We start from the raw sequence: 25,945 nt of genomic DNA on the forward strand, positions 1-25,945 counted from the left end.
ACCAGCAAAAAGGATTAAGGCTAGCTTTTGGCCTTTCTCAGCTTTCATCATGCCTTCCTCTTTAAGCTTGATCATTTTTGCCTTTTGATCGAAGGTGAGACACATATAACTATTCCTGTCGCTTGAACACGTAGAGGCCACGTAGGGTTGTTAATTGGCCTGATTTCAATGGTATTGTGTCTCAGGGAATAGGAAGGCCCGAGGAGAGGGAGGGAGTGGGGGAACGCCCTGTCGGGGCGTCACAGCCGACACACACGGCGCGTATCTGGTAGGCCGCCGTCTCGTGTGGGCGTGGTTCCGGGGGCTGCGGGATGATTGCCACGGGGACCTCCAAGGTCCCGGATCACAGAGCACCCTAACAAGGGTAACGCTAATGACAAAGCCTGAAACATGGCACGAATTACCAAAATGTGACGCAGCGACGGGAAGGGAGCAGAGGCTCTTGGGAAAATGGCCCCGACGGACTTGCTCCGCGCAGAGTTGCCACCCACCTTCACGTTGTGAAAAACACACGACGTGCAAAGCGCAGTAAAGCGGAGCACGTAGCCCGAGGTCGGCCCGTCCTTTCCGCATTTAATTTCATGCCCTCGACAGTCCGTGGCCTCAAAGCAGCAGAGCGAGGTTCGGCGCCTGGGCCCTCTTCGCACAGGCCGGCGGCAGAGCCTCAGACAGAAGGTCTTTGCTCAGGAGCAGCGGCGGCTCTTCCTTCCGGACCGTTTACTGCGTGGCAGGAGGGGCCACCCTACGTGTCATGTATGAAGTAACCCCATTTAAACCACACGTGGCACTCTATGTTCCCGCTTTATGGGGGGGAGGCAGGCTTAGAGAGGGTCCCAAGGTCTCCGGCTGGGAGGTGGAGAAGCCAGGATCCAAACACAAGCTGAGTATTGAGGCTGCCTTTGGAGTCGCATTTCTGGGCTTCCTGGGCAAACACGTACCCCCAGCAGGAGCCCATCGGGTCCTTTAGGTCTGGCGCTCAGTCTGTGTGGCTCCCTCTCCCTGTGTCCTAGCATCGCAGGTGTGGGCTCTGTCAAGCTCTTGTCAGCCTTCCCAGGACCAGTCTTGCATTGCAACCCCCTGCATTAGTTAGTATGTTTGTTCAGCTGCTCCAAACGAGACCAAGTCACTGTGGCTTAAGACAAGAGACAGGAGTTCCCGTCGTGGCCCAGTGGAAGTGAATCCAAGTAGGAACCATGAGGTTGTAGGTTTGATCCCTGGCCTCACCCAGTGGGTTAAGGATCTCGAGTGGCCATGAGCTATGCTGTAGGTTGCAGATACGGCTCGGATCCTGCATTGCTGTGGCTCTGGCGTAGGCTGGTGGCTACAGTTCCAATTGGACCGCTAGCCTGGGAACCTCCATATGCTGAGGGTGCAGCCCTTAAAAAAAAAAAAAAAATTAAGACAAGATAGATGGTTTCAGGTGGCCTTGCCTCACACTGCCCCTTGGGGCCAGGCTCCCGTCCATGTGGTCAGAGCTGGCTCATCGCCACCCCTTCCTCCACATTCCCTCCTGCGAAAATGGGGACAGGGAGGGTAGGCACCTTTCCTTCTGGCCATGACCTGAGAGCCATACCTGTTGGCCATAACTAGGTGCAAAGGAGGCTGGTTAACACAGGTTAGTTGGGTGACCGCAGACCTCGCTGATGCCCGGGGCTTCAGTTACTAATGGAAAGGGGATTGGGAGTTCCCACTGGGGCTCAGAAGAAACAAATCCGACTGGTGTCCATGAGGACGCAGGTTGGATCCCTGCCCTCGCTCAGTGGGTTAAGGATCCGGCATTGCCGTGAGCTGCGGTGTAGGTCGCAGATGCGGCTCCGATCTGGCATGGCTGTGGCTGTGGGGCAGGCCGGCAGCTGCAGCTCTGATTCGACCTCTGGCCTGGGAACCTCCATATGCTGCGGGTGAGGCCCTAAAAAGACAAAAAAAAAGAAGGAAAGAAAGACAGGGGACTGGCTAGTAGGAGACATTTTCGGTTTCTGCTGCATCCCTCATTCCCAGGCAGGGCCCACCCTTGGCCTGTCCACACTTTCTCTGCGGGTCTCTGACAACTTCTCCCACTGGCCTCCAGGCCCACGTCTTCACATCCAGCCTCTCCTGCCACCAGCTGAGCCCCCAACCGCCTTTACTCCTCTTTGCAGGGAAAGAATTCCGCCCCGTCTTGGACACACACCTGCAGTATCACACACAAAGATCCTGGCAAGGAATACTGGTTTTGTGTTGGGTCCTTACGTGAGAGCACTTCCTGCTTGCCTCCTGTCTGGCCTCTGGCCTTCGGCGCTGGGTTTCAGCCTTTGAAAGTAAGAGGAAGGCTTGCTTTCCTGCTGTTTTTAAGATCAATATGTTTTATTATTTATGGCCAATAAAATTTTGACCAGATGTTGGCAGACCGGGGTGCATGCATGCGAGTATGTGTCTAAATTATAGGCAAGAGCCACGCGTCTGGGGCAGCTTGACCTAACAGCCCCCTGGACATCGGGCCCCTGTCTCTGAATTGCCTCAGTCTCATCTCATTTGGCTGTGACCCAAGCTCCCTGGTCTAGAGCCACACAGACTCAAGCTGCCAGGACTGGTGGAATTGGCCACCTGCAGAGCCAGCCTCCCACCTGCCCTTTGGAAGAGCACCCTGGGGAGCCCACTCTGAGCTACAGCCATGACCTTGACTCTGGATAAACCCTGACCTTGGATGTGGAAGTGGTTTCCAGTTTGGTTTCAGAGCTTCAGGTCTCCTTGCCTGTTGGCTCCTCCCTCTCTTCCTACGCCCCCAAGGCTTTCATGGCTCTAGGCCTAGCCCCCTGCTCTCTCCTTGTTGGGCTGTCCTAATAGCTAGACCTATGGAAGCTTCCAGAAGTGGGAGCCGCATCGTATGTCAGCCACCTGGCTCTGGAAACTCGAGTTCTCCACATAGTTCTAGGCTATGTTTCTAAGCCAGAGCTCTGAGGGCTGTGGCCTTGGTGGCAGACGAGATGGACCCCATTCTGCCGCCATCCGCAGAGGATGGCCGTCCTGCCTCTGGCCTGAGGCTCAGGCCTCTGTTGGCCCAGCTCTTGGGCCTTGGCAGGAAAACCCACTGCCTGGGACCTCATGTCACTGGTGACGTTTATCGGCGTCCTCGCCAGTTCTCTGCAGAGGCAGCGCTTTTCTCTGCCATGTCAGGTTTCCATTAAAATCTCACACATCCGCTCCGAGGCACAGAAGTAGAAAAGAGCCGTTTTCTTTGTGTCACTTGGTCACAGGGCTTGGAAACGGTCCTTCGAAGGGAGTTGGAGAGTTAAAGAGCGTTGATGCCAGGGTGAATTGTGACCCAGCCCAAGGCTGGGGTTCTTGGTTCTCGTAAGTTTGTTGTAGATTCGCAGACCTGGGGCAACAGGTCTGCGCCAGTCCCGGCTGCCTCTCCCCCGGCCCTTGTCTTAAGAACCTCAGACCTGCAGCGACATGAAGGGGGCAGCAGAGAGCACGGGCCCAGGACTCCGAGGACCAGTGTGGCTGGGGCTAGTGCCTGTCGCAGCTCAGGGGCCCTCTCTGCGGGACGAAATGTGAGCCTTTTGGCTCCCAGGCCTCACTGACTCCAGAGTCTGGATGGTCAGTGGTGCCGATGCCTCCTGCTGCACCTGCCCCAGAGGGTGCAGGCAGGGGGCCCTTCTCCGGAAGAGCACCAGGCCCAGCGCACAGGTGCAGGCCCGAGGCTGAGCCCAGACAGGTGGTGCCAGCCCAGTGAGTTACCTGATGACATAACAGTCACCTGACTGTCTCCCTCATCCACTCCCCCGGGAATTGCTCCAAACCGCAGCCACTGGGCCCTTCCCACGTGCCCTGGGAGACCCTGTGGCCTGGTGAAGGGAGTGTAGGGTCCTCCTCGGCCAGCTGACCCTCACCCAGACCCTGTCATGCAGCAGGGGCCCATCCATCCATCGGAAGAAGCCAAGCTCACTAACAGCTAGTATTTGGGGGGCGCTTTGAGATCCTTGCGTGGAAGGGTCCATAGACATAGTACGTGATAAAGTCAACCCTTTCCTATCCAGACGTAGCACCCAAGGGCCTCCCCCACCCCTGCAGGGAGTCCCAGGCCAGCCCGGAGCCCTGGGCTGCGTCTGTGCTGCAGACATCAGCTGCCTTTTCCGTGATGCAGCGCCGACGCCTGCCTTAGCTTGGATGGACGCCCCCACCGCCGCTGGCTCCCCTTTTCTCCCATCCGGCAGCCCCAGCGAGGTGAGGATGGAAACTGAAAGGCCTCCTTGAGGTTTAACCAGCCTCTGGACGCCCGCTGACGTCCCCTGGAGCTGAGCCACTGCCCCAAGAACACAGACGGCAGCGCCCCTTGGGCCACAGAGGCCACAGAGGGTGCTTATTCACTGGTGTGGGGACAAGCCCTCGTGGGCGCAGGAGGGGGCAGTGGAGGCACAGGGTGGCCCCCCACCATCGCTGTGCAGTTTTTCGGGCAATTCACATCAGCTTCCTCATCCGTCCGGGGAGGGTGAGGCCAGACCCCAATGTCTAGGCACCCATGGGAGGCCCTCGTCTCCTTTCAGTCCTCAGAGCAAAGATGAAAGGTTTGTATCAGATCCCCGGAGAAAGCACCTGTGCCTGCTTTGGGTCACAGGGTAAACACGGATCAATCATAACCATTTGTCCCAGTTTGCCTGGGACGGCCCTGATTGATGCCTCTTGCTCCTCTGTAATTATTAGCAGTGCCTCTTTCACTCCCCAGAGTGCCCCAGTTTGGGTGAGATCTTACGCGGCCGATGGCCACCCCACTGACAGTAATATGAATAAATGAGATGTCCTGCCTTCCCTGCATTCATCCTGCCTTGAGAGGAGGCTCTCCGCCTGAGTCAAAGGAGGCCTTTGACTGCTCAAAGAATAGCCTTTGCTGAGCTGCGACCTTGCATTGACAAAAAGCAATCCATGCATTTGCTGCCAGGATGTCATTTTGAAGACACAGGTGACCTCAGGCATCATTCACTGTCCCCGTCTGAAGTACCACACAGAAAATTCCTTTTCAGGCAATCCTTCGCTTCCTGCAAGGAACTTATATGTTTCTTTGTCTCTGGCTATAAAGACTCTACCGTGGACCATATATCCCTTTTCTCCTTGGCTGCCAGGAAACTCCGATGTAAGTGTATAGCTGAGCTGCAGAAGCAGTGTAAGCCCTTGTGATAGTTGTACCGACCTTTCCATCCCACCAATCCTGACCGCCTGCCTTAGTTACATTTTCCTTTGTTGGGTTGTTAGCTCTCTTATATTTATTTATAGTGTGTCTTTTTTGCTCAGCCATTTGTAACATCTTGGTATAGCAACACTGGTTTCTTTATCGAACCAAAATAGAAAGACAACAGAAAAGGAATGCATTTATAGAATGTCATCTTTAGCGAATTTTTGAACCGCCTGCCCTTCCACGGCATGTCACTATGTCTGAAGTCTCGCTGTTTGAGAGGCAATTCTGAGGGTCTTTCAGGCGTGTTAAGCAATCTAGGAAGCTGGGAAGAGGAAACTTTCCAAGACTCCGCCCGCAAACACCCAAGGAAGATCAGGGCGAGGGTGTGAAAGGAGCCTAGATCAGGATGCCAGGGGCAGAGGGCACTTGCAGGAGAGGGAAGAAGGCCTCAGAGACACCAGTCATCCCTAGATCTTCCCCCGGAGGCGGGTGAGGAGTGAATTCTGGCTGCAGGGGCCTGAGTTCAAGTGCTGGCCCTCTCTCTCAGGGACGCAGGACTTTAGCAGGCCACCTCTGTGCGCCTGCGTTTTGTCCCCTGGAAAGTGAGGTGGCTGGTGAGACGGAGTTCACCGTGGCTTCCAGCTCTGGAACTCTGACCGTGCTCCGGGGAGAAGAGCCCTGCAAGGCCCTCGGAGCCCAGGAAGCGGAGGCTGCCCAATTTTCTGCAAGCCTTGGCAGGAGGCACACCCCTGGGGCTCTGCCCTGACCAGTTTTTCCCCTCACCTTGGCAAGGACCTGCATTCTGAGCCATTTCCAGGGCACCCCTGGGGCGCCGACTGGACAAGAAAGGCTGCAGAGCTGGAGGAACCTGCCACCATGACCCTCCGGCTCTTGCTTGGTGAATCCCACGGTCACAGCTGGCTTGGACTTTGAACTTCCGCAGGCTGAGGGTTTAGCTTCTCCAGGAAACATGGCTTTGGGGGGGCGGGCGAGCAAGGGAATAAAAGCCTTGAATGATGCCCTCTGTGGATGCCTTCGGCACCCAGGGCCAGAGAGAGAGGGAGATGCTAACCCGAGAACAGTTTCCCCCCTTAGAAAGCTCACCTCTGAATAACCCGCCGCCTGCTCCAGCTTTTGCACCAGCCAGCAGGCCTCTACCTGGCGGCGTGCACGCCCATTTTCATGACGGACGCCACTGCAGCCTGAGATGCCGCTGCGGCAGGAACTGCTGTTATCCCCTTTTATAGATGAGGCACCCGAGGCTTAGGGAGCCGGCACCCACGCGGAGTCACTCTGAGCAGAGCCGGAGCCCAGGCTTCCCGCCCCGAAGTGCCCCGAGGTTCCCGGAGCCTGCCCTGCCCCCTGTCCTTCACGCCACAACAGCCACAGTCCTCAGAACCACAGTGGGCATGCAGTCACCAGCACCCCTGGAAATGCAGGCGAGGGAGGTGCCCGCCCGTGCTCCAAGGCGTGGAGCCAGGGGCTGTGGGTTCGAGCGGAGTCTCCATGGTTAACCCTTAAAGTCCCCTGGACCTTAAGAGCCGGAGCTGCCCAGGCGATAAATGGGTTGCGGTTAACGCTCTTCTCTTCTGTTTGTGTGTGTTTCTGTGTGTGTGTGTGTGTGTGTTCTCATCAAGCAGAAGAGCCTGACTTCCCTCCGAGGCCGTTCATCTCCAGCTCGGGACGCGAGGGGAGAAGAGGCGGGCCGGAGCTGCCCTCGGCCTCCAGCGTGGCCTCTCCCGTGCGGGGACCAGGGATGCCTGGGCCATGCGCACGGCCGTGTCCCGCCGTCAGCCGTTCGCCTAGCACACGGGGGGCTTGTGGGGGGCCACTCGCCACTGCCAACTGAAACGATATGATGGCAGCGCTGACATCCTGCTTGACGCTTCCACGACACACGTTCAGGCAGAAAGTGCCGGCGCGCTAGCTGTCCGCCACGTAGAGGGCCATGCCTCACCCGTGCGAGTGGTCTGGGCCCTGATGACCTGCTCTGAGTCCACTTGCAGCCAGTGACACTTGCAAAAAACTCCCCCCAAACGTCTTGGGTTTGGCTTCCGCAGCGCTTGACCCATGTGGCCCAAGCCAGACGCCTCCCCGGGACGCCTGGATTGTTCGTGAACGCAGCCCGCCCTGACCCTCCTGGAATAGCATCTGAGGTCCTGTGGAGGTCATGGATCCTGATCAAAGTGTCAAGGGCACCAAGAAAGCCGAGGGAAGCCCCCGGAAGCGGCTGACCAAAGGAGAGGCCGTTCAGACCAGTGTCTCGCCCAGCGCCCCGTACCCAGGCAGCAGCACGGCTGCCGCCCAAGAGGGCCCCCTCCAAGAGCTCCTCGCCCCGCAGCCCTTCCCGGGCCCCTCGTCCATTCTTAGGGAAGGCTCTCAGGAGAAAACAGGCCAGCCCCAGAAGCCCCCCAAGAGGGCCTCCGTCGAAGCCTCTGTCCACGTCTCGCAGCTTCCGCAGCACCCGCTGACACCAGCATTCATGTCGCCCGGCAAGCCCGAGCACCTCCTCGAGGGGTCCTCGTGGCAGCTGGTCGACCCCCTGAGACCCGGCCCCTCAGGCGCCTTCGTGACCCCCGGGCTCCGTCCTCAGGGCCAGCATCTCCCCTCCCGCGCTTGCATCATCCCCCCCGAGGACCTGCCTGGCGTCCCCAAAGTCTTCGTGCCCCGTCCCTCCCAGGTCTCCCTGAAGCCCGCAGAAGAGGCGCCCAAGAAGGAGAGGAAGCCCCCGAAGCCGGGCAAGTACATATGCCAGTACTGCAGCCGCCCCTGCGCCAAGCCCAGCGTGCTCCAGAAACACATCCGCTCGCACACGGGCGAGAGGCCCTACCCCTGCGGCCCCTGCGGCTTCTCCTTCAAGACCAAGAGCAACCTCTACAAGCACAGGAAGTCCCACGCCCACCGCATCAAAGCCGGCCTGGCCTCGGGCATGGGCGGCGAGCTGTACCCCCCCGGGCTGGAGATGGAGCGGATCCCTGGCGAAGAGTTCGAGGAGCCCACCGAGGGAGAAAGCACGGACTCGGAGGAGGAGACGGGCACCACGTCCGCTCACCCCGCGGAGCTCTCCCCGAGGCCCAAGCACCCGCTCCTGTCCAGCGGCCTGTACAGCTCCGGCAGCCAGGGTTCCGGCCACGAGCGCTGTTCCCTGTCCCAGTCCAGCTCAGCCCCGTCGCTCGAGGACCCCGCTCCCTTCGCGGAACCCTCCTCCGAACACCCCCTGAGCCACAAAGCCGAGGACACCCACACGATAAAGCAGAAGCTGGCGCTCCGCCTGAGTGAGAGGAAGAAGGTGGTCGACGAGCAGGCGTTCCTGAGCCCGGGCAGCAAAGGCAGCACCGAATCGGGCTACTTCTCGCGCTCCGAGAGCGCCGAGCAGCAGGCCAGCCCCCCCAACGCCAACGCCCGGTCCTACGCCGAGATCATTTTCGGCAAGTGCGGGCGCATCGGGCAGCGCACGGCCGTGCTCACGGCCCCCGCCACCCAGCCCCTCCTGCCTCTGTCCACCGAAGACAAGCCCAGCCTGGTGCCCCTGTCCGTGCCCAGGACGCAGGTCATCGAGCACATCACCAAGCTCATCACCATCAACGAGGCCGTGGTGGACACCAGCGAGATAGACAGCGTGAAGCCCAGGAGGAGCTCGCTGTCCCGGCGGAGCAGCATGGAGTCGCCCAAATCCAGCCTCTACCGGGAGCCCCTGGCGCCGCACGGCGAGAAAGCGAAGCCCGAACCGTCGCTGCTGAGCCTCCAGCACCCGCCCAGCACCACCCCCCCTGTGCCTCTGCTGAGAAGCCACTCAATGCCTTCTGCCACCTGCACGCTCAGCACCCCCCACCACACCTTCCGAGGCAGCTACTCCTTCGACGACCACGTCGCCGACTCGGAAGCCCTGAGCCGCAGCCGTCAACTGTTTACCTCCCACCCCCGGATGCTCAAGCGCCAGCCGGCCATCGAACTCCCTTTGGGCGGGGAGGGCGGCTCCGAGGAGGCGGGGCCCAGCGGCAGAGAGGCAGCCCCCAGACCCGCCGAGGAGCCGGAACCCCGGGACAGCGACGTCACCAAAAAGAGCAAGAAGGGCTCGAAAACCAAAGGGGTGGCCTATGAATGTAACATCTGTGGTGCTCGGTACAAGAAGAGGGACAACTACGAAGCCCACAAGAAGTACTACTGCTCCGAGCTTCAGATGGCCAAGCCCACCTGCGCAGGTGCTCACGCGGCTCCCGAGGCCGAGAAGAGCCCCGCCGAGCCCGAGCCCTGGCCCCAGATGATGCATTACAAGCTGGGGGCCACCCTGGAGCTCACTCCGCTGAGGAAGAGGAGGAAGGAGAAGAGCCTCGGGGACGAGGAGGAGCCGCCCGCCTTCGAGTCCACCAGGAGTCCGTTCGGCAGCCCCGGGAGCCTTCCCCTGGGGGCCACCACGTCACCAGCAGAGCCGAGGAAGGCAGCGCCCTCCCTGGAGGGGTCTGCGGGCCTCCAGCCCAGGCCTCCCAAGCCAGGGTCCGGTTCAGAGTCGGGGAAGGAGAGGAGAGCCACGTCCAAAGAAATTTCCGTCATCCAGCACACCAGCTCCTTCGAGAAGTCCGACTCTCTGGAGCAGCCCGGCGGCCTGGAAGGGGAGGACAAGTCTGCGGCCCCGTTCCCATCGCCCCCGCCAGCCCCCCACGCGCGCTCGGCTCACGCCCTGCAGCCCAGGTTGGTCCGCCAGTCCAACATTCAGGTCCCCGAGATCCTGGTGACCGAGGAGCCCGACCGGCCAGACACAGAGCCCGAGCCGCCCCCGAAGGAGCCCGAGAAGACAGAGGAGTTCCAGTGGCCCCAGCGCAGCCAGACGCTCGCCCAGCTCCCAGCCGAGAAGCTGCCACCCAAGAAGAAGAGACTGCGCCTGGCAGAGATGGCCCAGTCGTCGGGGGAGTCCAGCTTCGAGTCCTCCGTGCCTCTGTCGCGCAGCCCGAGCCAGGAGAGCGGCGTCTCTCTGAGCGGGTCCAGCCGCTCGGCCTCCTTCGAGAGGGAGGACCACGCCAAAGCCGAGGCCGCCGGGCCCTCGTCCGACGCGCGCGCCAAACCCTTGGGCACCCACATGCTGACCGTCCCCAGCCACCACCCGCACGCCCGAGAGATGCGGAGGTCAGCCTCCGAGCAGAGTCCCGATGCTTCCCACGCCGCCCACACGCCCGAGCCGCGCAGCAAGTCCTTCGACTACGGCAGCTTGTCCTTGACAGGCCCTCCCGTGCCGGCCCCTACGGCTCCAGCGGCCCCCGCTGCCCCGGCGGCCTCGACGGCGCCCCCAGAGAGAAGGAAATGCTTTCTGGTGAGACAGGCCTCTCTGAGCCGACCTCCGAACCCGAGCCGGAGGCCACCCCCACGGGAAGACAGGAGAGTGAGGAGCCCAAGCCCTCGTCCAGTAAAGCTTCGGCCAAAGGCGCACCACCCCCGACCTCCTCTGCAGTCACGTCGCACAGCGGGCACCCCGGAGGCAAGAGCCAGGCGCAAGACAGACCCGCGCTGGGGGCCACGCCGCCCTACCCGGAAGCGCTGCAGGGGTTCCCGCACCCCGTTGCTCAGCTCCCCCTGCAGGAGAAACCATACCTGCCCCCGCCCGTCTGCCTCTTCTCCTTCCAGCACCTCTTACAGCAGGAGCCGGGGCCGTCTTCGGAGTTCTTCGCCACCCAGGCCATGTCCAACCTGCTCTCCACACCCTACCCCGTGCCCCGCTTCCTCCCTCCTTATTTCAGGCCCCCCCACTGCCTCTCCAACCTGCCGTTCTGCACCCAGGCCAGCTCCACCTCCCCCAGCTCATGCCTCACCCGGCCAGCATCCCCTTCCGGCAGCCCCCTTTGTTTCTTCCCACGCCTTACCCTGCCTCCTCAGCACTTTCTTCTGGGTTTCTCCTGCCGCTGCAGTCCCAGTTCGCCCTCCAGCTCCCTGGCGACGTGGAGAGCCGCGGGCCGCAGGTCAAAACCAGCCCGGCCCCTCTGGCGCCAGGAGCCCCTGGCCTCCCCTCCAGCACCGGCTTCAGCAGTGACATCCAGCTGCCCTCTGCGGCGCCCCCGTCCAGCGGCTCAGCGCCCACGTCGGCCCCTCCGCTGGCCCTGCCCGCCTGTCCAGACACCGTGGTGTCTCTGGTTGTGCCCGTGCGTATCCAGACCAACATGCCGTCCTACGGGAGCGCCATGTACACCACTCTCTCCCAGATCCTGGTCACCCAGTCCCAGGGCAGCTCGGCAACGGTGGCCCTTCCCAAGTTTGAGGAGCCCTCCTCCAAAGGGACATCTGGGGGGGGGCGGGTGTGTATGAGGTCGGACCCAGGCCAGCCGCGGTAAGTGACGAGCAGAGCGGAGGTTTCCCCACGCCCTACCTGAGAGTGCCTGTGATGCTTCCTGAACGAAAAGGCACGACCCCGTCCTCAGAGAGTGTCTTGAGCCCGGAGGGGAGCTCCTCCACCGTGGGGGGAAGCAAACGCGTCCTCTCACCAGCTGGCAGCCTCGAACTTACCATGGAAACCCAGCAGCAAAAAAGAGTGAAGGAAGAGGAGGCTGGCAAGGCCGATGAAAAACTCGAGCTGGTGAAACCATGCAGTGCGGTGCCCACCACCACCGAGGACAGCAAGCGACCAGAGACGTCCCACTTGGGCAGCCAGGGCCAGAGCAGGAGGGAGCTAGAAACGCTGTCCAGCCGGTCCTCGGACCCATCCGACCCCAAGGAAACGCCTCCCCTTCCTCAGCCCTCGTTGCCCTGTGTGACAGCCCCGGGCCCAGAGGCTTCGAAGGAATATGCCCAGCCGCCTGCAAACCTCACCGAAGAGGGTTGCTCCCACTGCGTGTGAAGAAAGAAGATTCCAAGGAGCACCCTGACCTCCCTCCACTGGCACCTCCCAGCTCGCTGCCCCCGTCCGAAACGTCCCCCCGACCAGCCACGTCGCAAGAAGGTACGGACTCCAAGAAGGTACTGCAGTTCCCCAGCCTCCACACGACCACTAATGTCAGTTGGTGCTATTTAAACTACATTAAGCCAAATCACATCCAGCATGCAGATAGGAGGTCCTCTGTTTACGCTGGTTGGTGCATAAGTTTGTACAACCCCAACCTTCCGGGGGTTTCCACTAAAGCTGCTTTGTCCCTCCTGAGGTCTAAGCAGAAGGTGAGCAAAGAGACATACACTATGGCCACAGCTCCGCATCCTGAGACGGGAAGGCTTGTGCCATCCAGCTCCCGCAAGCCCCGCATGACAGAGGTGAGTGCAGCCTTGTTTTCCTTCTCACTGATGGTAAAGTGCTCTGCTGAGCTTTTAAAGCCGCATTCTCCTAGCCTTTCGTTGGCATCATGAGAGCCCTCCGAGGGGGCAGATTTCCTCTCCGTCAGCCGTGACTGGTCACCTTACCAAAAACACGTATTTAGTGGGTGTCTTTGTCAGTGTCCCTCGTATTATTGGACTAAATACACTTCAGAAAAGTGAGCTTTAAAGTGACCCACTTTCCCATTACCTTCAATTGTGAAATCTAAGACTCAGTCTCAGCCAAAAAACTGAACTGGAAAAGTTTGCTGATGGGAGTGCCTGAGGCAGGTGTAGAATTTTATGCCACTCCCAACATGTATTTCTCTCTTTTCCAGTTAGTCTTACTTTTCTCATTCCCCACATCTACTATTTCTGTTCTCTGGAGCCACTTGAAATCTTCTCGTTTTCGGAGAGTCTAGAATTTGGTACACATGACTCTGAAACGTTCCTCCTTCTTCCTGCTCTGTGTGTAGGCCAGCAAATAGAGCTTGGCTGCAGTACCCCTCTTTACCAGGAGGCGGCAGTGCCACAGCTTGACGCCTCTGTGCTCTGTGATAACACAGAGGCCCGAGTGAGGGCTTGCGTGTCCTCCTCCATGGCCTCTGACTTGAGGCTGCCTCCGAAGGCATCCAATGGACTGGTCTCTGCGAGTTCAGGGAGTTTGAAATTTGATAATATCCCAAGCCTGCTTCAGACCAGTGATATCTCCCATACCAACCAGACTGGCCTGAGGATTCAGGCCCCCATGGGTTGTGCTGACCTGGCATCTGTGGAATAACAGGAGTCTTATGGTGGAGCAGCCTCCCGGTGCCAGGCAGTGTTCCGGGCCCTCGCATCCAGTGCCATCTCCGTCTCCGAGGTAGCGGTGCCATCTCCATGCTGTAGAGGAGTCAGGGTGGGAGAGGCTGAGGTCCCACGGCAAATATCTGGCAGATCCAGAGTCTGAACCCAGACCTGTCGGACCCTGGAGTCTGTTTTCCTTCTTTCAATGATTCGAGGAAGGAGCATCTCAAAAATGACTGGAAATTTAAACATGTCCACTCGTGTGTCTTCAGATCCTTTGGCCAAATAAATCCCCTAAATTCCATTATAGATAAATGAATAAAACTGAGTTCTATAACTTCCCTATATTTATATCCTCCTCTTTTATTGAGTGAATGTTGTACATTGAATTTGTCCTTCGCTCAGCTGGATATTCTTCATCAAACTGTTTGCCAAGTTTATCCTCTAAATATCTTTGTCAGTCTACAGATATCCTTACAGGAGATTTCCACTTCTTTTTTTTCTTTTTTGGCCATCCCGAGGCATACGGGGTTCCCAGGCCAGGGATCAGATCTGAGCCACAGTTGCGACCTACTCCCAGCTGAGGCAACACTGGATCCTTAACTCACCGTGTCGGGTTGGGGATCGAACCTGCATCCTGGCCTCCCAAGAGGCCGCCAACCCCAGCGAGCCACGGAGGAGCTCTGAGATACCCCTTTTGCCGTAAGCATCGTGATTGGTTTTCTCTCCGGTGTCTCTTACTGGCCGCGGCTGCTCCCAAGATGCTGCTATAATTATATTCGTAGCTAGAATTTCTTGGGCACCTACTATGTGCCAAGTACTGTGCTCAGGGTTACTTTTAGCCTCACAGCCACCTTGGCAGGGTACTGTGTCGCCATTTTATGGATAAAGAGACCAAAGCACCAAGAAGTTGGTAACTCGCACAAGGCCCCACATACCGTGAATAGCCTGCATTCGGAACTAGATCTCACTCCAAGTCTGCTTGGATGATCTGGAATGCCTCTCTCTTTGAATAACTAAACACTAAAAAGGCTGTTTAAGAAAGAGGAAGAGTGGAGTTCCCGTCGTGGCGCAGTGGTTAGCGAATCCGACTAGGAACCATGAGGTTGCGGGTTCGATCCCTGCCCTTGTTCAGTGGGTTAACGATCTGGCGTTGCCGTGAGCTGTGGTGCAGGTTGCAGATGAGGCTTGGATCCTGTGTTGCTGTGTCTATGGTGTAGGCCGGCGGCTGCAGCTCCGATTCAACCCCTAGCCTGGGAACCTCCATGTGCCATGGGTGCGGCCCTAAAAAAAAGAAAAAGGAAGAGTCAATTTAGCTTAAATTGAGTTTAGCAATTGTTTGTTTAAAATGGTGCTTTCCTGAAATGAGCTGAACTGAATCAACTTTTCCTGGAATTTGCCATTTGATTCACTGGCGTGTTTCCTACCAGAGACGCACCCGTCTGATGGGTTCGTGTAACTGCCCGGCCCGCTGCTTGATGCCTTCCCACAGTTACGCTCTTTCTGCAGTTACGCCTCTGGTCTCTGCTTGCATATCTCCAGCAGTGGGGGAGCTCACCACCTCTCAGCACAAGCCAAGCCATCTTTGGACAGGGCTTTAAGATAGTTCTCTCTTCCGCTGAGCTGACATTTCTCATCCCATAGCTTCCATTCTTTGTTAGTAGCCCTGAAAAGGCCCCTTGGGCTGTGTCAGCATTTAAAAACCCTTCCTAACCAGCTTCGTGCAGACCTAGGCCACCCAGTCAGGTTTGAGTTTGGTCACATGTATTTTGTTCCATGGTGAAGCCCTAGAGAAACCCAAGGTTATACAGGAGTTCACTTCGCAGCCACATTCCATTCTCGGGGGGCTTCTCCTTCCTTTTTTCGCCTTGGGGATCATGCTGCCGACTGCACGCATTATCACAAGGACGTTAAGAACAAGGACTCTGATGCCCAGTTGCCCAAATTTGAGTTCCACCACCTCTCTTTTTAGCTGTGTGACCTTGGGCAAGTTACTAACCTCTCTGTACCTAGGTTTCCTCATAGACTAGAGATAACACTTAGCTCAGAGGACTATAGAGATAATTCAAGTAATTAAAATATGCAAAGTGTGTTCAGAACGGTGCTTTTGACACACTGGTCCTCGATAATCATGATCGCTGGCTATTCACGTTATTATCCTCAAAAGCTAACGTGGATCCCTGGTCCCCTGCTCAGCTGTAGCAATGTTTCCTGATGGAGTGGCTCCTGCCCCCGCAGCCAGCTTCCTCTTGCTTGGCTTAGACCTCACACTGGCTGTGAGACGAGGCCTTCATCAGCCTGGAGGAGGCCCCCTGGTCACTCCGTGGATGGCCAGATGGCAGGCTGAGATGGAAGTGAAAACAGCAGGCTCTGGGAAGCCACAGGTTTCCGTGGCATCAAGTCGGCTGCCTTCTGCAGAGCAGCGGCCCCTACCCTCCTTTGGCTCCCACTCCCCATCCCAGTTCTGGAGAGTGTTTGGCAGTCGCTGAGTCGTAGACGTTTGCCCCTGGGCTTCGAGGTGGTCTCATCCCTCGGCCTCTGAGGCCCAGCTGGGGAAGGAGTGAAAGAAGCCACCCGAGAATGGCTCAGCACGCGCTGGCCCGTGTGGTGCCAGAAATCAGATTCCCAGACTCCTCGCCAGCCGCCTTTCTGTTCAGCCGGCCCATCCTTAGAGGGGCGGGTACGCTGGCCAGCGTGGGGCCTGCGGTCCTTACATGGTCCCAGCGCCAGATGACGCAGGGGCTCCTGCCGGCTGGAAACAGTGCCACTGACCAGCGTGAAGCAGGATGAGACTCATTGCTGGCCCCAGCCCAGCCCAGCCCAGTGGCTCCCTGTTCAAGGGCGCCCCTTGCCTCCATCAGAGGATCTAGGGAGCAGCTTCCGCTCCGGCCAGCTCTCCCCGCTGAGGCCTGCAGCTCCGGAAGAAGGGCTCCCTGAGCTGCACGCCCCTGCCCCAGGCGCATGCCCATCGGTGGGTCCCCCAGCCTGCATGCATGCGTGCCGCTCTGGGGGCTGCTGTTGGTGGGGGCCTCGGCCGGAGACCTGCGCTCCGCCCCCAGCCATGCGCTTCACGCCCTTGGCTTTCCGACCTATGAAGAGGTTGTATACAGATCAGGCCAGTGGCTGCCCACGTGTGTGACCACACGCCTCACGCAGCCTCTCAGAGGCTGAGGTGACAGAACAGCCACGGTGAGGACCTGTCCCCAGAAGCCCCCAGACGGGTGTGGAAACAAGAGCAAACGCAGCTCTCGGGGGAAGGACCAGTCCTCTCCTGAGCAGGACCTGGCCAGCGGCCCCATTCCGACACCCACGGACCTCGAGACCTGAAATTAGGGGCTTTACCTCCCCGGGGATCCGTTTCCTCTGTAAAGCAGGCCAGGCAGCACCTCGTCACCAGGGATGGTGGGGACGGAGGGAGCCACGGTGCAGCGTGGGCCTGCGGTGCCTTGGACGGCATCCCTCCATGACCCCTCGTTAACCAGCCTCGATCTTGTCCTCCCGGCGGCGGCCCAGGTTCACCTCCCTTCGCTGGTTTCTCCGGAAGGCCAGAAGGAGCCAGCTCGAGCGGAGCAGGAAGAGGAGGCCCGAGGGAAGCCCGAGGAGGACGCTCCTGCCTCCAAGAGAGGGGAGCCGGCCAGGGTCAAGATCTTCGAAGGAGGGTAAGAACCCCACATGGTTGGCAGTGTCTGCTCCCCTGGAGTAGGAGCGCGCCCGCCCGAGGGCTGGGGGCGGCGCCGCCCGCGTTCAGAGGCGCCCTGCGTCTCAGGGAGCCGGGCGGTGCCCACAGGACTCCTGGGCTTCTGGCCGTGCCTCCAGGTGATGCTCTTTGTTGGGGGCGGGAGCACTGGGTGTGTGCAGGGCACGGGAGCTTCCTGGGCCTTTTTCCAGCCTCTCTTTCTTCAGATGCTGGCTGGGTTCCTAGACCCCGCATCACGGTTGATAGTGGATCCCCGAAAAGTCACCTCTGTCCTGCCTGAGCAGCCGCCGCGGCAGGCCTGGTGTCCCCCAGGGGCTCGGGCTCTGCCGAGGGGGCTGTTTGCAGGGCCGACAGCACACTGTGTGCACTAGCTGTTTACACGTGTCTCTGTTCTGACTGGCCGGGGTCCGGGACTCATTGGTTGGTGCATCTTTAGAAGAAAACCCTGGCTTTTGGCCTTTGGTGCTTTGGCTTGGGAAACCCAACCGTCGAGGCATCTCAGAACTCACCATGGTGGGGCCGTCTGGGCTCCGGCAGGCTGCCCGGCTTCAGACCTGCTTTGTGGAAGTGCCGTGTGAGCTGTGTTCTGTGTGACCACGTGTGTGCTCCCTGGGGCCTGGGTGTCTGTAAGCAGGTCCCGTGGTGTCTGTCTCAGGGTCCCGTGTCTGTGTCTCCAGTGTGGTCAGTGCAACCCTCGGCCCGCCCAGTCCCGAGGGACAGCCTGCCTCCCAGGGAGCGCCGACCCCGTGAGCCCCGGCCGCACCGAATGTCACGGGGACCTACAAGCCTCCCGCTCCTGCAGGTGCCTAACTCACAAGGTCAAAGTGGGAGGTGCCGGATTCCTCCGTGGGGTGGGGAGAGCAGACACTGCGAAGCTTGCCAAGGCCACCCGTGGGCATCCTTTGGTGGCACTGACTGGCAGGGGCTCTCAGAACTGGGGGGTGGGGTCAAGGCACAGTCACAGGGAGGGGTCAGGAACGGCAAACATGCTGAGTGGCAGAGGCATGTTCCCCTCAGAGCCAAATATCCTGCCCAGAGTTGCAGCAACCTTTGAGAAACGGTAGACCAGAGATTTTTCTATATTCTAACCCTCTTTCCATCTGAGGATGGGCAGGTTTCTTCTTCTGCTACTTGGTTAGAGCGCCCCCGTGTGTCTCTGTGCTTGCACATCATCGGGTCCTCCAAAGGCGCCCTCAGACTTTGTCCCAGGATGGGTGCATGGGTCACAGCAACTTGCTCTCTGCCTCCTAGCTTCGAGGTCCGTCTGTGGGACCGCAGGGGGCGGCTGAGGGTTAACTGCTGCAAACGACGGGGTTTGCTTCTGCCCTGAGAGGCAACGGCCCCCAGACTGGAGACGTGGATCCCTGGGGTGGTTCCCTGCGGCCCTGGTCCTCCCCGCCCCGCCCCGGGGAGCCTGAGCCCCAGAAGGGAGCCTCTCCCATCCTGGTTAGTTCACAGCTGCAGCCGCCTGCCAGAGTTCCTGCCACATGGTCTGCATTTGGCTGAAAGGTGAAGGCCGCCCTTGTGTCCCCTTCTTCCGCTTCCTGTAGCCTGGGCCGGGGTCCCTACCCCCCGCCACCTCCGTCGTCCCATCCAGGTCGCCACTCAGCCCCACCTGCTCTGTCCAGAATCTCCCTCTCTTCCGAGGCCCGGCACCCCTGCCCCGCAGCAGCTCTCCTGCTTCCCTGTCCCCTGTGGGCAGTCCCCTCACTTTTCTGGCTCTGCTTCCCGCCTGCGAGAGGAGGAGCACACACTTCGTGGATGGCCAGAGCATCCTGTGCGGTTCCCTGTGCGGGCGCACGGCTCTGACAGATGGACACTGGACCACTTTTGCTCTGCGAGCTCCAACTCTTTTCACCCCCCAATGTCCTCGCTCGTTTCTGTCGGCTGAAGAGTATCGGCCGCGCTCTCTATGTGCCGCATCGAACGGAAGCCCTGATGGGGGAGCAGGTTGGGTAGCACCGCGGTCTCGGCTCCTCTCCTCCTCCAGCCCTGCTGTCCCGTCCAGGTCCCCGCTGCCCCTCCCATCCTCGCTTCTGGTGACCCCCGGCCTTCCTGGTTCTCTCGGGGCTGAGAGCACCCCCAGGAGTGTGTGCACGTGTGCACGTGAGAGTTTGGCTTGTCACAGACCCGGGATTCCGTTGGCACTTCATGGACAAGGCTGGGGGTGTGAGCATTCTATAACTAACCGCAGAACCCCTTGTCCACCCCAGATGCCAAGGGTGCCCCCACCCAAAAATATGAACTAGATCTTTCAGGCATACCCACCTGAGGTCGCCAGGATTTTTGCCTTAGTCCCATTTCTTCCTTTCTTTCTTTTTTTCTTTTTTTTTTAATGCAGAAAGCATTTCTAGTTCACTCCAGTGCCTGTGTGACGAGGGTCTGCCCTGGGGTGGGTTCTGTTCCTCGGAGCCATTCAGAGATTTGGGCCAACCTAGGCCAAGAGGGACAGAGAGGACAATGGTGACTTGTGCGCCGGCTCTTCCAGCCTCCTTCCAGAAGCTTCTGCTCCCATGTCATCAGCCAGAGAAATCCACACGGCCTCAGCCGGCTCCCTGAGCGCGGGGAAGCACGGGGGGGCCCGGGAGGCCCAGGGCTCTTTGGGAGACGGCAGGACACCTCCAGCGGGTTCCCCTACACCTGTAACTCCTTTTTCCTCAGCGGTGTTCTGAGTGTATCCATGTTGCTCGTCTAGATCAGAGTCCAGGCCTGGCGCCGGCAGCCCGGACAGCAACGGTAGATGCCGCATACACCCGACATTCCTGAGTCTGCTCACCACTGATCTCCTCACTCTCCTTCTTGGCCTCCAGCCCAGCGGTTGATCAATTACTCAATCCATCCAGGAGGAGCTGTTTGTTCAGTGCCTCCTGGGTGCTCTGTGCCAGGAGCTATCCAGAGCCAAGGGGCTCAACGGTGGTTCTGCTTCCGGAGACTGGTTCGGGCAGCATAAGACCTGGTGCTGAGGTGTAGACCGCCAGCGTCGAGATGCTCACAGTGGGCAGGGACCCCTGGGGCCGGAGGAAGCACAGAGGGCTTCCTGGAGGGAGGGGGCTAGGCCTGGAGGGTGTGTGAGACCAGGACAGGAGGAGAGGAAAGGTGGGTCGGTTGGCAGTCTGGGCGTAACAGCGACTCAGGCACCCGGTCGGTCAGACGGGTTTCTCCTGGCTGTGAGTGGTCCCCCGGGCGGATACCGTCCGTCTCCTTGGCTTCGAACCTCATCACTCTGCATCTCACTCCCGAACTAGAGACCATTGCTTCTGATGCCCCCTGGCACCTTTGCCTGGAAGGCTAGGACACCTCAAACTCAGCACGTGCCAACCAAGCCCTCCAGTGGCCACCCGCAACGTCTCCTGCCACATCCAGAGCCCAGATGGTGCACCAGCCCCTCACACTCAAACGTCAGTGTCATCGCGGACACCTTCATCTCCCCCGGCCCTGCCCCCCAATCCGTCCCCCAATTCTGGTGTCCACACCAAGCGGCCCATGGCTCAGGGGTGGCCTCTCTTCACTCCCCACGCACGGCTCTGCCTCCCCCCAAGGTGGTGCCATCGAGTGTCTTTGATCACGGTTCTGCCTGTGTCCCACCTCTGCTCCGGAGCCTTCTGCTGCTGCCTCACCTGCAGGATCCAGTTGAAACTGAGCAAGATCTTCCTGGCCCCACGGTCTCAACCACCCGCATTGTGCTTTACCTCCTACGCCTGCTGGGCCCCGCCTGTTGCCAGATCCTAGCCGCCTCCAAAGGGCGGTGCTCCACCCGCCCTCTGACCGTGCTCTCGGGTCCCTCCATGCTCCTTGGTTCTCTGTTACTTCTGGAGTGACACTCGTGCCGAGATCCATTTCTTCTCCCCTGGGTCACCTCTTGGGTCCTAGGGCCATGTTTTGTGCACACGGAGCATCGGTTCCTATTCACTGCATTGGTTTCCAGCACACAGCCCCCTCCCTGAGTTTCCCGTTACGTCCACCCCTCCACGCAGCCTGCGTCTTCCAGGCAGCCTCCGCGAGCAGGAGTGCCCGTCAGGGAGGGGTCGGCTTGCTTACCCAGCGCCTCTGCGTTGGCCTTGGTTCTTTTAGAAGAGCTTCTTTGTCATGGAACGTTGTTTTGACACCTGCAAAGTACCTGGTTCCTTGACGGTACCATGCCTGTCTCGTCCTAGCTCAAGTGCAACTGTTGCAAGGAGAGCTGGGGGAGAAATTATTTAAAAGGTTGAATTCGGTATTGCTCCACTGGAAGGAGTTATATTTTGGCGTGCTTTTCTAGCTCATCTGTTTTCACTTTCATAACTGAATTTATTTTTATTGGTGCCAGAGTTTATGCAATGTAGCCAACACGTGTTGTTTCTGGCGTACCTCTATTTTTTAAAGTGTGTGCAGGTCTGTGTATTTATGAGCTAGTACCTTGGAGAGAACAGTTTGAATTTTTAAAAAATTTAAAGTTTGTTTGCGAGTCGCGTTTTTCATTTTTAGAAGTTTTACTGCCGTGCGGTTGACTTAGGATGTCACGATAATTTCTGCTGGACAACAAAGGGATTCAGTCGCACACGGACGCGCATCCATTCTCTTTCAGATCCTTGTCACACATACACCGTCACGGAATACTGTGTAGCCTTCTCTGTGCGCTACAGCAGGTCCACACTAGACCGTCATTCCGCGTACCCCAGTGGGTACATGCCAGGCCCACACCCCGGTCCATCCCTTCGCCCCTCCACCTGTCCCCTTTGGTCACCATAAGCTTTTTCTTTCTTTCTTTTTTTTCGCAAACCCATTTCTTCTTGGACTTTGAAACCTAGAAGAGTAGCCTATTTGCTGCCCTAAATTTCCAGATTTCTACTCTGTCTCGTTCCATCCTTCTGTGGACTCTAGACTAAGGATACTGCTGCGTCAGGTCTTGGGGAATATTTCTTACCTCTGCATATTTATTGGGAAACACATTGATTAAATTATGAATTAAAGAAATGATGGTAAGTTGGAACTTCTCGGATGGGTGTAAAGAATTAACTCCTTGGGTAAATCACTCTAAGCATCCAAACTGGAACCAAAGAAATGTAGGCTGCTGAAGGGTCGGTGGTGTCGGGGCTGTGAAAGGCGTGACACAGGCAGAGAATCTCTGTACGTCGCCACCCATGTGCTGAATGTCTTGTTGGAAGTCTTTTGCTGAATGGCCCAAGGGACAAAGATCACTTTTGAAAGAAGGAGGCAAAATCGCTCATTCATTTTTGCACATATTCAGCCCCCAGACGGCACCTCTGCTGACCCTGTCGACTCAGCCCGTGGAGCGGTATCCAGACTCTGCCCGTTTTGCTCACCTCCTGGGTCAAACCACTGCCGTATTTCACCTGGAGCACCATGTCCTGCTCCAATCCCCTGCAGCGTATTTTTACCCTAGCAACCAGAGGGATCCTATTCAACATCGCAGACCCTGTTGCTGCCACACTGCACCCTCGACGGCCCTCAAGCGGCCTGCGTGTGCTGTCCCAGGCCCCCCCTGGCCCTCAAGCGGCCTACGTGTGCTGTCCCAGGTCCCCCCCCAACCTCTGCCCACCCCTTGCCCCCTGCTTCCAGAGCTCCGGTCAGGGGGCTCTTTATCAGACATGCTTCTGCCTCAGGGCCTTTGCACTTGCTGTGCCCTCTGCCTGAAACACTTTTCCAGGGTCCCACAGCCCCATCACTTCCTGCAGTCGAGCTTCCCAGATGGCCCTCCCCTGTGTACCCTCCTCCAGCGTTCCGTATCCCCCTTCCCTGCCCTGTTTTATTTTCCCCCATGCAGTCTCCTCCCCTGGCACAGATGCCCAGTGAGAGACAGAAATTGTGCTTTGTTCGTTGCTGTATCCCCAGTGCTGGAAATGGTGCCTGGCAGGTAGGCAGTGCTGGAGACCCTCATTAAATGAAGGGTGCTCTTAGAATCTGTAAGGGGGGTGGAGGCTCTGGGTCTCAGGAAGGAGCAAGGATGCTGAGGGAGGGCTGAACTCCACGGGCCAGGACCAGCCTACCCACCGGAGTGGGGCTCAGTTTGGGAAAGGTACAGTCAGGTGCTTGGCTGTGGGACATGCAGCTGGGGCTGGAAGCCAAGGTCGTTGGCTTGCTGCACTGCCCTGCCAGTGTTACGGGTAAAAATGAAACGTGAGTCCACAAAGGGCTGGCTTCTGAGCTGCCAGCTCCCAGGCCAGGGCCTGCTTTGATAAAATATCCAAGACTGAGCCCGGGAAACACCAGCAGTCAGAGGGCAGGTAGAGATGAAGCTGCAAGCGTCCGAGAATGAAAAGCAAGAGCAGTAGAGGAGACCCAGCAGGATGAGACGCCCTGGAAGCCAAGGGCAGAGGGGGTTCAAGGTCTGCTGTGCTGTGGGCTACTTAGAGGCCCAGCACCTGGAGGCCAGACAGGTGTCCATGGGATGTGGCCGCTTGGGGGTCACGGGTGACCTTGGTGGGAGCCGTCTGGGGAGAGAGAGTCCTGCAGGAATGAGTAGAAAAGCAAGACGTGGAGGCAGCACATGTAAACCTGTCCCGAGAGCCTGGCCATGGAGGGAAGAAGAAAACAAAACGGGGGCTGAGGGGTGGGCCGTGGAGGAGCTCGAGGCTGAGCAGGCGGGTGTTCACACCCAGAGGTGTTCCCTGTGCTCGTGCTGCTGGGGGCAGACGGGGATGCTGGGGGGTGCTGGGGGCAGAGCGCAGGGCCAGAGGCCTAGGGGAGCTGTGCGGGGCGGGGCTGAGCACACAGAAGCGGGCTCCGCCTAGAGCGGCGGGGGCATGTGAGGGCACTGCAGGCAGAGCCCATGGTCTGGAGTGGGCCGCGGGGAGGGGTCTCTCGGCCCCCAGCCAGACCTCCTCTCCACATGCCTAGATGCCCACATTCCCAACCACGGATTCGTGAATGGCCCTTTTGAAAACAAAAGCAGGAAATGTCTGTTCCTAGGAAACCACGGAGATTCTTGGACAAGCTATTCCTTTGTAACGATGGTCTTCCACGTAAATGTCTCCGACGTTAACTGGTCTGGTTTGGTCGACTCAGCCTGCTGGCCTAGCGTCTTTCCCCTGAGTGCGCCAAGGACTTCCCACGGAGCCCTCGCTCAGGCATCAGAGAAAGCTAATTATGTCACTAGGAAACCCAAGCACCAACAGTTTAATCTAAAAAAAAAAAAAAAAAAAAAAAAAGATAACATGAAAAGGCAACTGGAAAAGACCAGATTTCTATTGATCCCGGGGCGGAGTGTCCGGGTGTGCAGGGGTCAGAGTCCTCAGAGCCCTGCGGACGACTGGGGGGACCCAAATGCATCCTATGAGCGTGTACAGCGCAGCCCACTGGTCAGGCAAGCACTGCCTCTGGTCCCTGGCAAGGGTCTGAGGCAGCGTGGGGCCCAGCCTGAGGGGGAAGGAGGGAGGGCAATGCCCCCGACCTCCCACAGCAGGGGCCACGGTGAGGAGCAGGCAGCCCCTGGGCCCAGAGCGCAGCTGCCTGAGTCCGGCCGCCTTCCTGTCCTGGGCACTCGGGCCGGGCGCCCAGGAGGAAGCTGCTTCTCCCCTTCTCTCCTGTGGGCAAAGCAGCCTCCTGGGAGCCGTGGCACACCCTCTCTCTCTTTCAGGGGTTAATGTAATCACAGCTGCCCACGCGGAGGGGTGAACGAGCCACATAGTTCTCCAAATTTTGTTGTGGAGACAGCGGTGCCCTTCGTTCCCGCACGCATTCTGCCCCGCGCGCCCCCCCCCCCCCCCCAGAAGCAGTAACGTTCACCTCCGTTAGCTGATGCTCTCGGCTCACCTCTCACGTGTCTGGGCCGCTCTTGCCAGGCTTCCGGTTTTAGTACAGCTAGTGACGCAGGAGCCTTTCCCCAGGCCACACGGGCCTCCTTGTCCCCCTCCTCTCGTGCGAGTTGTGCTTTTTTTTTTTTTTTTTTTTTTTTTTTAGGGCCAAACGTGCGACATATGGAGGTTCCCAGATGAGGGGTCCCATCAGAGCTGCAGCTGCCGGCCTACACCACAGCCGTAGCAACGCAGGATCTGAACTGCGTCTGCGACCCACACCACAGCTCACGGCAACGCCGGATCCTTAACCCACGGAGTGAGGCCGGGGATTGAACCCGCATCCTCACGGTTACTAGGCAGGTTCGTAACCTGCTGAGCCACAACTGGAACTCCCCGAGAGTTGTGCCAGCTGAGTTATATGATGAATCGTGGTTACGTTTGCTTTCCTATATGACTTTTCTATTTTCTCTGAGGATAAAAAACGTGTGTGTCTACCTTCATTAGTTTTCTGTATATTTATTGCTAATTCAACCCCCAAATTCCCACCTCGCCACTTCTCCCCTGAAGGCCTTCTGCTGCAGGGGGTCCTCTGTAAACCCGTCTTGCAGACGCGGTCCCTCCCTGAAGCGCCAGGTGGCTGCAGGACGCACAGGCTGCTCTGCCTGCCTGGTACCCAGCGGCCGCTCCAGGGGCTCCCATCACCCTCACCGTGCAGGTCCCCTTGCCTCCTGAGCTGGATCTCCTCCTCCTAGAACCTTCCATCTCCCTTCTGCGTTTGCTTCCTCGTTTCCACGGAGACCATCCTTCAGCCTGGTCCTCTTGAGAGAGGGCTCGTGAGAGGTGAGCTTCCGATGCTCCCCGTGACCTTCGGCGTTTTGGAAGCATGGCCCCCTTGTCCCCGAGCGTCCAGGTGGCTCTCGAGAGTTCCAGATCCCTCTGAGTCTCGCTCCGTTCTCCGCGACTGCCCGAGGGTCTCCTCGTCCTGAGAGCTGAGCCGTTTCACGGGGGCGGGTCTGGGTGTGTGGCGGCTCTTTCAGTCCGGCGCGTCAGGACCTCTGCTCTGGGAAATTTTCTCGGATTATTTCTGCGATGATTTCCTGTCTTCTGTGTCTCTTTTTGGACCTCCTGTTGTTCAGCATTGGACCCCCGCCCCCCGGGCAGTTTCTCTAATTTTCACACCTCGTCTCTGTCGCCGAATGCCCATCTCTTCGTATCTTTGCTCAGCCTTCTGGGTGCTTCTCTCCATTTTGTCCTCCGGGAGCTCACTTTTTCTGTGATCACATTGTAATTATCAACAACACTCCCCCC

At 58.6% G+C, this 25,945-nt stretch overlaps 1 protein-coding gene across 1 annotated transcript in view; it reads left to right on the forward strand.

Moving 5' to 3' along the window:
- HIVEP3 (human immunodeficiency virus type I enhancer binding protein 3) overlaps positions 1-25,945 on the forward strand; it is a 127,587-nt gene that overhangs the window by 62,340 nt on the left and 39,302 nt on the right. Inside the window, 6 exon segments of the mRNA XM_021096938.1 lie at positions 6,793-10,488; positions 10,491-10,853; positions 10,856-11,419; positions 11,422-11,931; positions 11,934-12,379; positions 16,718-16,863. Of these exon segments, the coding sequence (XP_020952597.1) occupies positions 7,323-10,488; positions 10,491-10,853; positions 10,856-11,419; positions 11,422-11,931; positions 11,934-12,379; positions 16,718-16,863 (5,195 nt within the window). The 5' untranslated portion in view covers positions 6,793-7,322.

This window comes from Sus scrofa, chromosome 6 (assembly GCF_000003025.6).
Source record: "Sus scrofa isolate TJ Tabasco breed Duroc chromosome 6, Sscrofa11.1, whole genome shotgun sequence".
Classification (NCBI taxonomy): Eukaryota; Metazoa; Chordata; class Mammalia; order Artiodactyla; family Suidae; genus Sus; species Sus scrofa.